General features: G+C 50.2%; 1 protein-coding gene across 1 annotated transcript in view; it reads left to right on the plus strand.

Annotated features, from left to right (window-relative positions):
- fhod1 (formin homology 2 domain containing 1) overlaps nucleotides 1-11,463 on the plus strand; it is a 57,082-nt gene extending 45,619 nt beyond the window's left edge. Inside the window, exons 15-28 of the mRNA XM_072379796.1 lie at nucleotides 961-1,298; nucleotides 1,375-1,431; nucleotides 1,920-2,063; nucleotides 2,200-2,363; nucleotides 2,445-3,026; nucleotides 3,356-3,511; nucleotides 3,591-3,773; nucleotides 5,184-5,303; nucleotides 6,314-6,475; nucleotides 6,559-6,749; nucleotides 6,820-7,012; nucleotides 7,165-7,336; nucleotides 8,800-8,976; nucleotides 10,762-11,463. Of these exons, the coding sequence (XP_072235897.1) occupies nucleotides 961-1,298; nucleotides 1,375-1,431; nucleotides 1,920-2,063; nucleotides 2,200-2,363; nucleotides 2,445-3,026; nucleotides 3,356-3,511; nucleotides 3,591-3,773; nucleotides 5,184-5,303; nucleotides 6,314-6,475; nucleotides 6,559-6,749; nucleotides 6,820-7,012; nucleotides 7,165-7,336; nucleotides 8,800-8,976; nucleotides 10,762-10,847 (2,725 nt within the window). The 3' untranslated portion in view covers nucleotides 10,848-11,463. The remainder of the gene's footprint in view (nucleotides 1-960; nucleotides 1,299-1,374; nucleotides 1,432-1,919; nucleotides 2,064-2,199; nucleotides 2,364-2,444; nucleotides 3,027-3,355; nucleotides 3,512-3,590; nucleotides 3,774-5,183; nucleotides 5,304-6,313; nucleotides 6,476-6,558; nucleotides 6,750-6,819; nucleotides 7,013-7,164; nucleotides 7,337-8,799; nucleotides 8,977-10,761) is intronic.
- The last annotated feature ends 1,511 nt before the right edge of the window (nucleotides 11,464-12,974 follow it).

Genomic DNA, 12,974 nt, shown 5'->3' on the forward strand with positions numbered 1-12,974 from the left:
AAACAGATAGATACGTGGTGCCCCCCCCCCCTCAGACTGTCCTCCGACGGCAGGAATGGTGTGTGTGTGGGGGGGGGGGGGGGGGGGGTGTGTGCGTGGGGGGGGGGGGGGGGGGGGGGGGGGGGGGGGGGGGGTGTGTGCATGTGGGGGGTGTCTCTGGTGGTGGGTGGGTCTGACCCATTCTCTGGTTCTGAACTGTTTGGTGTGATGTGGTTTGTAACTGGGTGCAGTCTAATTGCTGGTATCTGCTTGGAGCTGGTTTGGTTTTGCAGTGAAGAATTTCTGATGATTCAGTTGATTTGATGAATAATTAATCTTGAAGTTAATTTGCTTCCATGTGATGTTGCTCATTTTATTCAGGTGTTACTCTTCTACTTTCTCCTTCTTGTCTTTTGGTTCTGACTCTTTCTGCCGAAGACTTGAAGCTTTACAAACACCTCGAGCTGAGCTCTCAGCTCGTACTCTGGGCCCTCGGCTTGTGGCACAACCTGGTTCACAGAAAGGAGGAAGTGGTAAGTGGTCTTTGTTTCATGATAATGAAAAACAGAAGGACACGTCCTCCCCCAGGGCCGATGTTTTATATCACAGACTGATGCCAAACATTCACTGGTTTTGATTTCATGACAAAAAATGCTGAAAAGAGAGAAATTCAACCCAAATCAGAAGAAGTTTGGACAGCATGGGACACAGCAGTAATTCTTCCATCCCTCTGACTTTTACTTCCTGTTGTGTCTCAGCTTCATTTAATCTGTGAACAAACATCTGAGGTGTAGAAATGATGTTTGTTCACAGACGAAATGAAGCTAAGACTCAACAGGAAGTAAAAGTCAGAAACTGTGGGAATAACTGATTTTTTTTCTGTTTCTGATTTGAAGTTGTACTTTAAACTGCTTCCAACTTTTGAGGATCATCTTTGAACAAACTTTATGAGTTTTAATCAATGACCCCCCCCCCCCACAGAGGCACCTTCCTGCGCAACCTGGCAGCCACTCAGTGGGAGAAGAGAAGAAGTCGGCACTCAAACCAGCCCAGGCTGTCCTCGTCTGATGATGTCATGACTCCGAGCCCTCAGCCACCAGCAGAGTCGGGTGGAGGAGAGTCGGGTGGAGGAGAGTCGGGTGGAGGAGAGTCGGGTGGAGGAGTGTCGGGTGGAGGAGAGTCGGGTGGAGGAGAGTCGGGTGGAGGAGAGTCGGGTGGAGGAGTGTCGGGTGGAGGAGTGTCGGGCGGAGGAGTGTCGGGTGGAGGAGAGTCGGGTGGAGGAGAGTCGGGTGGAGGAGTGGCAGCTGAAGAACATCGAGGTAAGTTTCCGCTGATCTTTCACACCTGATTTTAGCGTTGAACGTAACAAACTCAGACTTTTCTGTCTCCGTTCAGCTTCAACAGCCGGAGGTTTGGACAAAAACAGGAACTCAGAGTCCCAGAATGACCCAGGTGAGAGTTACCCACAATGCACCTCTTCCTCCTCCACCTGCTGCCTCCTCTCCTCCTCCTCCTCCTCCTCTCCTCCTCTTCCTCTCCTCCTCCTCCACCTTCTGCCTCCTCCTCCTCCTCCTGCTGCCTCCTCCTTTCCTCTCCTCCTCTCCTCCTCCTCCTCCACCTGCTGCCTCCTCTCCTCCTCCTCCTCCACCTGCTGCCCTCCTCCTCCTCCTCCTCTCCTCCTCCTCCTCCACCTGCTGCCTCCTCTCCTCCTCCTCCTCCTCTTCCTCTCCTCCTCCTCCTCCTGCTGCCTCCTCCTTTCCTCTCCTCCTCCTCCTCCACCTGCTGCCTCCTCCTTTCCTCTCCTCCTCTCCCTCCTCCTCCTCTCCTCCTCCTCCTTTCCTCTCCTCCTCCTCCTCCTCCTCCCCTCCTCCTCCCTCCTGCCCAGCTGACAGATATTTTCCAGAATGCAGTGCGTGATGCAGATGTGGTTCTGTGTGCAGCTGTGCAGCGTCAGTGCAGCACTCTGTCCGATGATAAGAGGTTCCTGATGGACATGCTGTACTCCAAGACGTCTGCCGCAGTGCCGCTGAGCCCCAGTGCTGCTGCACCCAATACCACCGAAGAAGAAGGAGCCTTCATGCCTTGTAAGAGTCCACATTAGATCAGTTTCATTAGAAACTGGTTCTGATGATCCAGTTTGAACAATAAAAACCATCTTCAGTCTGTTTGGTTTCAGGAACTTTAGCAGAGTGAGACCTCTCTGTGCTTCTCTCCTCTCAGGTGAAGATCTTTGTGGGCGTGTGTCCGAGCGCCTGTCCAGCCTCAGAGCGCGCTCAGAGGAGCCGCCGCCCCCCAGCGAGAGCAGCGCCTCCCGCAGGGCGGAGCTGGAGGGCCTGGGAGGCTCCGCCCAGGTGGCCCGGGCCCGGCTGGCTGAGGAGCGTCAGGTGCACTTTCACTTCCTGTTTCACGTGTTCTGACTGGCTGATGATGATCATGTGACCTGAAGGTGTCGCCGTGTCCAGCAGAACCGGTTCCTCCGGCAGCAGAGCAGCATCGACGTGGAGACGCAGGCTCGCCGCCTGGAGAAGATCCCGATGACCCCGCTGGGCGCCGGGGGCGCCGCCGACGCCTGGGACCAGCTGCAGCCGAGCGCCGCCGCGCTGCGGATCAAAGACCTGGACTTCTCCGACCTGCTGGACGAGGAGGACATCGACGTCTTGGACATGGACGCCTTCGACTCCACCTCCTCCTCCCGCCTCTCTGGCCTCCCTCCTCCTCCTCCTCCCCCCCCAGGCATGTCTGTACCGCCTCCTCCTCCCCCACCTCCTCCCCTGGGAGGTGTAGCTCCTCCCCCTCCCCCACCTCCTCCCCTGGGAGGTGTAGCTCCGCCCCCTCCCCCCCTCCCCCCCCCATCCTCGGCGTCGCCGCAGAAGAGGAAGAAGAAGACGGTGAAGCTGTTCTGGAAGGAGCTGAAGCAGGCCGACGGGCCTCAGAAGTGTCGCTTCGGTCGGGGGACGGTGTGGGCGTCGCTGGACAAGGTTTCCGTGGACACCAGCCGCCTCGAACACCTGTTTGAGTCCAAAGCCAAGGAGCTGCCTGTTGCTAAGGTAACCAGCCCCCCCCTTCCCCTCTGGAGCCCAAAGTCTCGTCTGTCAGGCTGCAAACAAAAACCTTCAAATCAGCGATCTGCAGCTGTCAGTCAACATTAGTCACATTAAGGGGCGGGGCTTAGGTTTGGATTGATCAGAGGCGTCCTGCAGACACATTAAGGGGCGGGGCTTAGGTTTGGATTGATCAGAGGCGTCCTGCAGACACATTAAGGGGCGGGGCTTAGGTTTGGATTGATCAGAGGCGCCCTGCAGACACATTAAGGGGCGGGGCCTGGTTCTGTTGGATCGGAGCGAACTCTAACTTCACTTGTTTTGGTTCTGTGCAGAAAGGACCTGAGATTAAAAAGTCTGAGATTCTGGTTCTGGACCCCAAGAGGAGCAACGCCATCAACATCGGTATGACCGTCCTGCCAGCCGTCCATGTCATCAAGACCGCCATCCTCAACTTTGACGAGTTCGCCATCAGCAAGGAGGGCATCGAGGTACGGGCCACTTCCTGTCTGAGCAGTGAGTCTCATCAGTGCAGATGACCCCCCCATAACCCCCCTGTGTCCCGAGCAGAAGATCCTGACCATGACCCCCACTGAGGAGGAGAAGCAGAAGATCCAGGAGGCCCAGCTGGCCAATCCTGACGTCCCCCTGGGCACAGCGGAGCAGTTCCTGTTCAGCCTGGCCTCCATCAACGCCCTGACCCCCCGCCTGCAGCTGTGGGCCTTCAAACTGAACTACGAGGCTCTGGAGAAGGTAAACACGCCGACCGCAGTCCGGCCTGTAGGTGCATCAGTGTTCCTGCAGCTGGGACGTCCAGGGGATCGTCTCCGGTCAGATGAAACGGGTCTGAACCAGAACCTGTTGGCTGATCCGATCAGACAGACGTAGTTTAATAGAAAAGTACCAGCTGGAATAAGATGTCAAATCTGTTCTTTTTTACACTTTAACGTCACAAATACAAAAAGTGAAAACAGAACAAAGTTTCAGCAGCTGATAGAATAAAGACCCGGTCAGTCGGGTGGTCAACCTCTGAGTACACCAGCTGACCTTTACAGTTCTGTGGCACTGACCTTTACAGCCGTGGCACTGACCTTTACAGCCGTGGCACTGACCTTTACAGCCGTGGCGCTGACCTTTACAGCCGTGGACCTGACCTTTACAGCCGTGGAACTGACCTTTACAGCCGTGGAACTGACCTTTACAGCCGTGGCACTGACCTTTACAGCCGTGGCACTGACCTTTACAGCCGTGGAACTGACCTTTACAGCCGTGGAACTGACCTTTACAGCCGTGGCACTGACCTTTACAGCCGTGGCACTGACCTTTACAGCCGTGGAACTGACCTTTACAGCCGTGGCGCTGACCTTTACAGCCGTGGCACTGACCTTTACAGCCGTGGAACTGACCTTTACAGCCGTGGAACTGACCTTTACAGCCGTGGCACTGACCTTTACAGCCGTGGCACTGACCTTTACAGCCGTGGCGCTGACCTTTACAGCTCTGTGGCGCTGACCTTTACAGCCGTGGAACTGACCTTTACAGCCGTGGCGCTGACCTTTACAGCTCTGTGGCGCTGACCTTTACAGCCGTGGCGCTGACCTTTACAGCCGTGGAACTGACCTTTACAGCCGTGGAACTGACCTTTACAGCCGTGGCACTGACCTTTACAGCCGTGGAACTGACCTTTACAGCCGTGGAACTGACCTTTACAGCCGTGGAACTGACTTTACAGCCGTGGCACTGACCTTTACAGCCGTGGAACTGACCTTTACAGCCGTGGCACTGACCTTTACAGCCGTGGAACTGACCTTTACAGCCGTGGAACTGACCTTTACAGCCGTGGAACTGACCTTTACAGCCGTGGAACTGACCTTTACAGCCGTGGAACTGACCTTTACAGCCGTGGCACTGACCTTTACAGCCGTGGAACTGACCTTTACAGCCGTGGCACTGACCTTTACAGCCGTGGAACTGACCTTTACAGCCGTGGAACTGACCTTTACAGCCGTGGAGCTGACCTTTACAGCCGTGGCGCTGACCTTTACAGCCGTGGAACTGACCTTTACAGCCGTGGAACTGACCTTTACAGCCGTGGCACTGACCTTTACAGCCGTGGCCCTGACCTTTACAGCTTTGTTTAACGCCATGTGTCGCCCCCTGCAGGAGATCGCAGAGCCGCTGTTTGACCTGAAGCTGGGCATGGAGCAGCTGGCATCCAATCAGACATTCAGGAGGATCCTGGCAATGCTGCTCGCCATCGGAAACTTCCTCAACAGCTCCAACGTGAGAACGCACACACAAACACGAACAGGTGAACTTAGGAGGTGACGTGATGATCATCTGAAACATGTTCTGTGAGGTTTCAACCAGCCGCCAGAACCTGGGTCACACTAAACTGGACCGAAGGTTCCTGAACAGCCACAGAAGTGTTTATGAGGCAGATTCTGGGTCCAATGTGTCTCTCTGCTCAGGTTCCTTCAGCTTCTGGAAGCTTCGGGCTGGAAAATAACGTCCTGATTTATTTCATCAAATTTTATTTCAGCACCGAGACTTCTTTGATTATTACTCCTGAAAGCCACTTCCTGTTCTAGTGAAAGTCACTTCCTGTTCTCGTGAAAGTCACTTCCTGTTCTCGTGAAAGCCACTTCCTGTTCTCGTGAAAGCCACTTCCTGTTCTAGTGAAAGCCACTTCCTGTTCTCGTGACAGTCACTTCCTGTTCTAGTGAAAGCCACTTCCTGTTCTAGTGAAAGCCACTTCCTGTTCTAGTGAAAGCCACTTCCTGTTCTAGTGAAAGCCACTTCCTGTTCTAGTGAAAGTCACTTCCTGTTCTCGTGAAAGTCACTTCCTGTTCTCCTGAAAGCCACTTCCTGTTCTAGTGAATGTCACTTCCTGTTCTCGTGCACACACCTGCTCGGTTCTGTTCTGGCAACATTCACAGAAAACCTTCTAAAATAAGAATAAAGAAGTAAAGAAAAGTTGAATCCACAGAACAGAGGTCAGTGTCAGAGTGACTCCAGCATGGCGGCGAGTCACTCTGAAGGTCACCTGGCGTGTTGTTCTGCGCTGATGGCGCTTTGATGGCGCTTCTGTGGGATCTCATGTGGAACAGCTGCAGCAGGACGGAGCTCAGTTCATGGGTCGTTTCTGAGGTAAAGCCACAGAAGGACCAATCAGACGCCTCCCTGACGGCTGTGGCGCTGGATAAGAATCTCAGGCGTGCACAGCTCAGTTTGTTGCTGCTTCAAACAGATTAGAGATGGCGCTCCGGCTGTAATCTGTAATCTGTCTCCAGGCCAAAGGCTTCGAGCTGAGCTACCTGGAGAAGGTGGTGGAGGTGAAGGACACGGTGCACCGCCAGTCGCTGCTGCACCACACCTGCAGCCTGGTGGTGGAGAACTCGTCCGACTCCTCCGACGTGTACTCGGAGATCCCCGCCATCACGCGCTCCGCCAAAGTACGTCTCCACGCACGCCGCTGTGAGCGCCGCTGTGGGGCGAGGAGGTGCTAACCGGCCGAGCTTTCTGGGTTTTCCATCAGGTGGACTTTGAGCTGCTGTCGGAGAACCTGGTCCAGCTGGAGAGGCGCTGCAAAGCATCATGGGACAACCTGAAAGAGGTGGCCAAACATGAGACCAAAGCGGTGCTGAAGAACAAGATGACGGAGTTCCTGAAGGACTGCACGCAGCGGATCATCATCCTGAAGGTGGTCCACAGGAGGGTCATCAACAGGTGACACGTGCACACACACACACACACACGTGCACTGAGGACCGGACGCTCACGCCGCCTCCTCCTGCAGGTTCCACTCCTTCCTGCTGTTCCTGGGTCAGCCGTCCTCCTCGGTCCGGGACATGAAGGTCACCAGCTTCTGCCGGATCATCAGCGAGTTCGCTCTGGAGTACCGAACCACCCGGGAGCGGGTCCTCACCCTCAAACGCAAACGGGCCGCTCACCGCGAGCGCACCAAGACCCGAGGAAAGATGATCACCGAGGTAACGTCTGCTCGGAGGGGTCAGAGGTCACGGCTCAGGGGCTCCTGCCTGGTTCTGCTCACTGGGCCCGACCCACCGGGGGTCCGGGGGGCGGGGCTTTACCTGATGTTTCCCTTGGTGCTGAACCCAGTTCTCTTCTCTCCTCCCTGCAGACGGAGAGGTTTTCAGGCGCCGTGCCTCGCCAGGACAGCCCCTCCCCCGTTTCCACGGCAGCAGAGGCGGGGTCGGACCAGGAGGAGGAGCATGAGAACATGAAGAACCTTCTGATCAGCAGCAGCCTGAGCGTGGAGCCGAGGGGCCTCAGGCGCTCCAGAGCCGTCCGCAGTAAGAACCCCAGAACAGCGAGCCGGGCCGCACGGTTCTGCTCAGTCCAAACTGAGACATGACAGCGTCCAAAGTGGGTTTAGTGAGACTCGGATCGTCTGACCACAGGTTATGGGCCGAGCCTCAGATCCAGAACAGGGAAAACTGATCAGAACACAGGGAAACTGATCAGAACACAGAGAAAACTGATCAGAACACAGAGAAAACTGATCAGAACAGAGAGAAAACTGATCAGAACACAGGGAAAACTGATCAGAACACAGAGAAAACTGATCAGAACACAGGGAAAACTGATCAGAACACAGAAAACTGATCAGAAAACTGATCAGAACACAGGGAAAACTGATCAGAACACAGAGAAAACTGATCAGAACACAGAGAAAACTGATCAGAACACAGAGAAAACTGATCAGAACACAGGAAAAACTGATCAGAACACAGAAAACTGATCAGAAAACTGATCAGAACACAGAGAAAACTGATCAGAACACAGGGAAAACTGATCAGAACACAGAGAAAACTGATCAGAACACAGGGAAAACTGATCAGAACACAGGAAAAACTGATCAGAACACAGAGAAAACTGATCAGAACACAGGGAAAACTGATCAGAACACAGGAAAAACTGATCAGAACACAGGAAAAACTGATCAGAACACAGAGAAAACTGATCAGAACACAGGGAAAACTGATCAGAACACAGGGAAAACTGATCAGAACAGAGAGAAAACTGATCAGAACACAGGGAAAACTGATCAGAACACAGGGAAAACTGACCAGAACACAGGGAAAACTGATCAGAACACAGGGAAAACTGATCAGAACACAGGGAAAACTGATCAGAACACAGGGAAAACTGATCAGAACACAGGGAAAACTGATCAGAACACAGAGAAAACTGATCAGAACACAGAGAAAACTGATCAGAACACAGAGGAAACTGATCAGAACACAGGGAAAACTGATCAGAACACAGAAAAAACTGATCAGAACACAGGAAAAACTGATCAGAACACAGGGAAAACTGATCAGAACACAGAGAAAACTGACCAGAACACAGAGAAAACTGATCAGAACAGAGAGAAAACTGATCAGAACACAGGGAAAACTGATCAGAACACAGAGAAAACTGATCAGAACACAGAGAAAACTGATCAGAACACACTGCTTCAGAGTCATTTTTAGGTTCTGCTTCAGAGTTCTGGCCCAGAGTTCTGACCCAGAGTTCTGACCCAGAGTTCTGGCCCACAGTTCTGACCCAGACTCCTGGCCCAGAGTTCTGACCCAGAGTTCTGACCCAGAGTTCTGGGTCAGCCTCATATCAGCAGCTGGTCACACAAACCTCCTCAGACTAAGACTTTGTTTGAAGTCCAAGTTCAGGTTCCCTTTCAGTAGATACTGGACCTGGTCCCAGCTGATGCTCTGGTCCTTTGTGGTTCTGATGTTCTGCTTCTGGTTTTCAGGTCTCGGCAGGGTGAGTCCATCTCAGCTGTCTGTGGCCAGAGAGGACGGAACCAGCCCTCAGGACGACCCCACAGACGAGATCATGGACCGCCTGGTGAAGTCCGTCACCCAGAACCCATCCGACAGACCGTCCAGTCCCAAGACCCGCAAGCGGTCCCGCCTCAACAGGAAGTCGTGTGAGTAGAGTTCTGGTCGGGTTCTTCATCAGGAGACCAACACGCTGCTTCATCCAATCACGGAGCTGAAAATGCAGTCGGGTGGATCCTGACCCAGCTGGGATGTGGGTCTGAAACTCCAGATGTTCAGTAAATCTGCTCCAGAAACAGCTGCAGATGGATCTGATCCAGTTGAAGGTTCTGTCAGATATCAGAGATAATATAGAATATTATCAGAGTTTGGAAGTGAAAAATAAAGATAAAGATCCTTTCCTGAGTCTTTGGAGGATCCAGATCCAGCCAGGATCTGTCGGACCGGGCCCTGAAGGTTCTGACCTTTTCTGAACTGAAGCCCGTGTGTCTCGCTGAGAGGTTCCTGAGGTTCTGACCTTGGTGGTTCCGCTGCGTTGAAGCTCTCGGACTCTGAATGGAGACATAACAGCAGCTCTGTGTCCAAAACAGTCTGATATCAGCTTCATCTCTGCTGATAACCGTCTGTTTGGAGCCGGGCCGGGCCTCACAGAACAGCCAGCAGACCCACAAGGTCAGACAGAACCTCTGAGGTCAGACAGAACCTCTGAGGTCAGGCAGAACCTCTGAGGTCAGACAGAACCTCTGAGGTCAGAGAGAACCTGTGAGGTCAGACAGAACCTCTGAGGTCAGGCAGAACCTCTGAGGTCAGGCAGAACCTCTGAGGTCAGACAGAACCTCTGAGGTCAGACAGAACCTGTGAGGTCAGGCAGAACCTGTGAGGTCAGGCAGAACCTCTGAGCTCAGAGAGAACCTCTGAGGTCAGACAGAACCAGATTAACCAAAGACCTCTAAGGTCACCTCTGAGTGGACCTTCCATGTGGGAGATCTGGGTTTCCAGTAGGGTCCTTAGGCAAGACCCCCTTTACCCTACCTGCCTACCTGTAAGTCTTTGGATAAAAGCGTCTGATAAATGCAGAAACATAAACAGGCAGAACCTCTGAGCTCAGACAGAACCGGACTGACAGAACCGGCAGTCCAGCTGTGAGATTCTGTGCCCATGAAGTTGGACTCTGCTGAAAGCTGCAGACTCGGGTCCACGACCCACTTTCTGGTCAGTTGAAGGTGAATTAAAGGCGTTGTTCTGCCGCCTGATTCCAGGCAGAAGTTCTGCTTCAGTTAAACCCGGTTTTAAAACCGAGCCACGAGACATTTAAAGACTTTTATAGACTCTGAAACAGATGTTTGATTTGTTCTGACTCTGAACATCTGGACTCTGTTAAATAAAGGTTCTAACTGATTACCAGAACTTTCTCACATTATGTTATTAATCCTTTATTAATCCTTTATTAATCCTTTATTAATGCTTTATTAATGCTTTATTAATACTTTTCTTAATACTTTCTTAATAATTTATTAATCCTTTATTAATGCTTTATTAATACTTTATTAATACTTTATTAATACTTTATTAATGCTTTATTAATGCTTTATTAATCCTTTATTAATGCTTTATTAATACTTTATTAATGCTTTATTAATACTTTATTAATCCTTTATTATGCTTTATTAATGCTTTATTAATACTTTATTAATCCTTTATTAATGCTTTATTAATGCTTTATTAATGCTTTATTAATGCTTTATTAATGCTTTATTAATGCTTTATTAATACTTTATTAATCCTTTATTAATCCTTTATTAATCCTTTATTAATCATTTATTAATCCTTTATTAATGCTTTATTAATGCTTTATTAATGCTTTATTAATGCTTTATTAATGCTTTATTAACGGTAATAACGTGAAGCCTGACCTGTCCTCTGATGTGTTGCAGTGAGGCGGACTCTGAAGAGCGGCCTCAGTCTGGACGTGGTTCAGGCTCTCGGACTCAACAGCAACAAGTCGGGAGACAAAGTCTGAGCAGGACCAGAACTGACGGATCCTTCTCAGAACTATTGATCCAGAGCAGCTGGGAGGCTGCAGCACTCGGTGGGATCCGGTTTCCTGCTTCCTGCACCTTGTACTGATCTGAGAGCTGCTGGTGGAGGACGCTGAAGCATTAACCAGCAGCTCCAACCCGGCGTGTTCCCGGGACCAGAACCGGGACCAGAACCAGGACCTTTAAACACGCTGCAGCGGGTCTCAGAGGCTTCAAGCTTTTTATCATCAGCCGCTAACTTCAGACTCATTTGGGACAGTTTAAACATCTGATTTTAACAGCAAACGCACAGTTCAGGATGTAAAAGGACGACGGCCTCAGACTCAAACCTGCATGTTGCTGCCTTCTCCAGATTTATTCATTAAGCCTTTATTTGGTTCCTGAAGATCAGAACCTTAGAAACAAGCTCCTGTGGAAACCAACCTGTTCTGTTACTGCCATTCTGATTGGTCACAGCTCCTCTTTCTCACTTTGGTTCATTTGTTTTTCCTTTTTCTCACTTTGGTTCATTTGTTTTTCCCTTTTCTCACTTTGGTTCATTTGTTTTTCCTTTTTCTCACTTTGGTTCATTTGTTTTTCCTTTTTCTCACTTTGGTTCATTTGTTTTTCCTTTTTCTCACTTTGGTTCATTTGTTTTTCCTTTTTCTCACTTTGGTTCATTTGTTTTTCCTTTTTCTCACTTTGGTTCATTTGTTTTTCCCTTTTCTCACTTTGGTTCATTTGTTTTTCCTTTTTCTCACTTTGGTTCATTTGTTTTTCCTTTTTCTCACTTTGGTTCATTTGTTTTTCCTTTTTCTCACTTTGGTTCATTTGTTTTTCCTTTTTCTCACTTTGGTTCATTTGTTTTTCCTTTTTCTCTCTTTGGTTAATTTGTTTTTCCCTTTTCTCACTTTGGTTCATTTGTTTTTCCCTTTTCTCACTTTGGTTCATTTGTTTTTCCCTTTTCTCACTTTGGTTCATTTGTTTTTCCTTTTTCTCACTTTGGTTAATTTGTTTTTCCTTTTTCTCACTTTGGTTCATTTCAAGCAGCAGTTTCCTGGTTATGTTTAGGAAAAAGGTTGAAGTTTGTTTTTAAAATACCAACTTATAACTCTGCATTAAATATAGTGACACAGGAAGGTGTGCAGATGTGTTTAAAAACGGGCTGAAAACTCCCAGAAAACTTTTTATTTCTCACAAAATACCCAGCACCCACCTCACAGCACGTTTTTAGGGATAAATATTCAGAAAAAGCACGGTGGATGAGCAGGAGGAGGAGGTGCAGGAGCAGGAGGAGGAGCCACATGGCGTATAAAACAGTTTGGACATCCAAAAACAAATTAAAGTTCCTGTCATGAAGAAACAGTTTGACAGTCGACATAATCCTGTAAAACCAAGCAGACATAATGCGTTCATGTTAGCTTAGCACCGAGCCAGGCTAACTGTTTCCCCCGTTTTCAGTCTTTATGCTAAGCTAAGCTAAGCTAACTGGCTGAGGCTTTCCTGAACAGACGAGCGTTTCACTGCATCTCGTATTCATTTTTTCTTTTTCTTGCTGTTGAACAAACGAGTCTGAAGTTAAAAGTAAGATTAAAAAGTTTCATAAATTCAGATTGTTGCAGAACTAAAGCTCAGAATAATGTTTATTCAGGTTTATCTTTAAGTTAATTAGTTCAGCTGGAGGTGGTTTACCTGTTTGCACCAGAAGAATTTATTAATATCAGATCATTAGTTATGGTTTGGTGGTGAAGGTTCAGTGTCCCGCAGGCTTCATTTAGTCGGTGTTGATCCAGAGGTGAAAGGTCATGTGATCTGAGGCTCCGGCTCTGCTCTCAGGCGTGTTTTCTGACCCACAGACGAGCTCACAGGTGAAGCAGCTGAAGCACACCTGGTGGCAGCTGAAGCACACCTGGTGGCAGGTGAAGCACACCTGGTGGCAGCTGAAGCACACCTGGTGGCAGCTGAAGCACACCTGGTGTCAGCTGAAGCACACCTGGTGGCAGCTGAAGCACACCTGGTGTCAGCTGAAGCACACCTGGTGGCAGCTGAAGCACACCTGGTGGCAGCTGAAGCACACCTGGTGGCAGCTGAAGCACACCTGGTGGCAGCTGAAGCACACCTGGTGGCAG

The sequence above is a fragment of the Leuresthes tenuis genome, unplaced genomic scaffold (assembly GCF_036924035.1).
Source record: "Leuresthes tenuis unplaced genomic scaffold, fLeuTen1.0.hap1 SCAF_2, whole genome shotgun sequence".
NCBI lineage: Eukaryota > Metazoa > Chordata > Actinopteri > Atheriniformes > Atherinopsidae > Leuresthes > Leuresthes tenuis.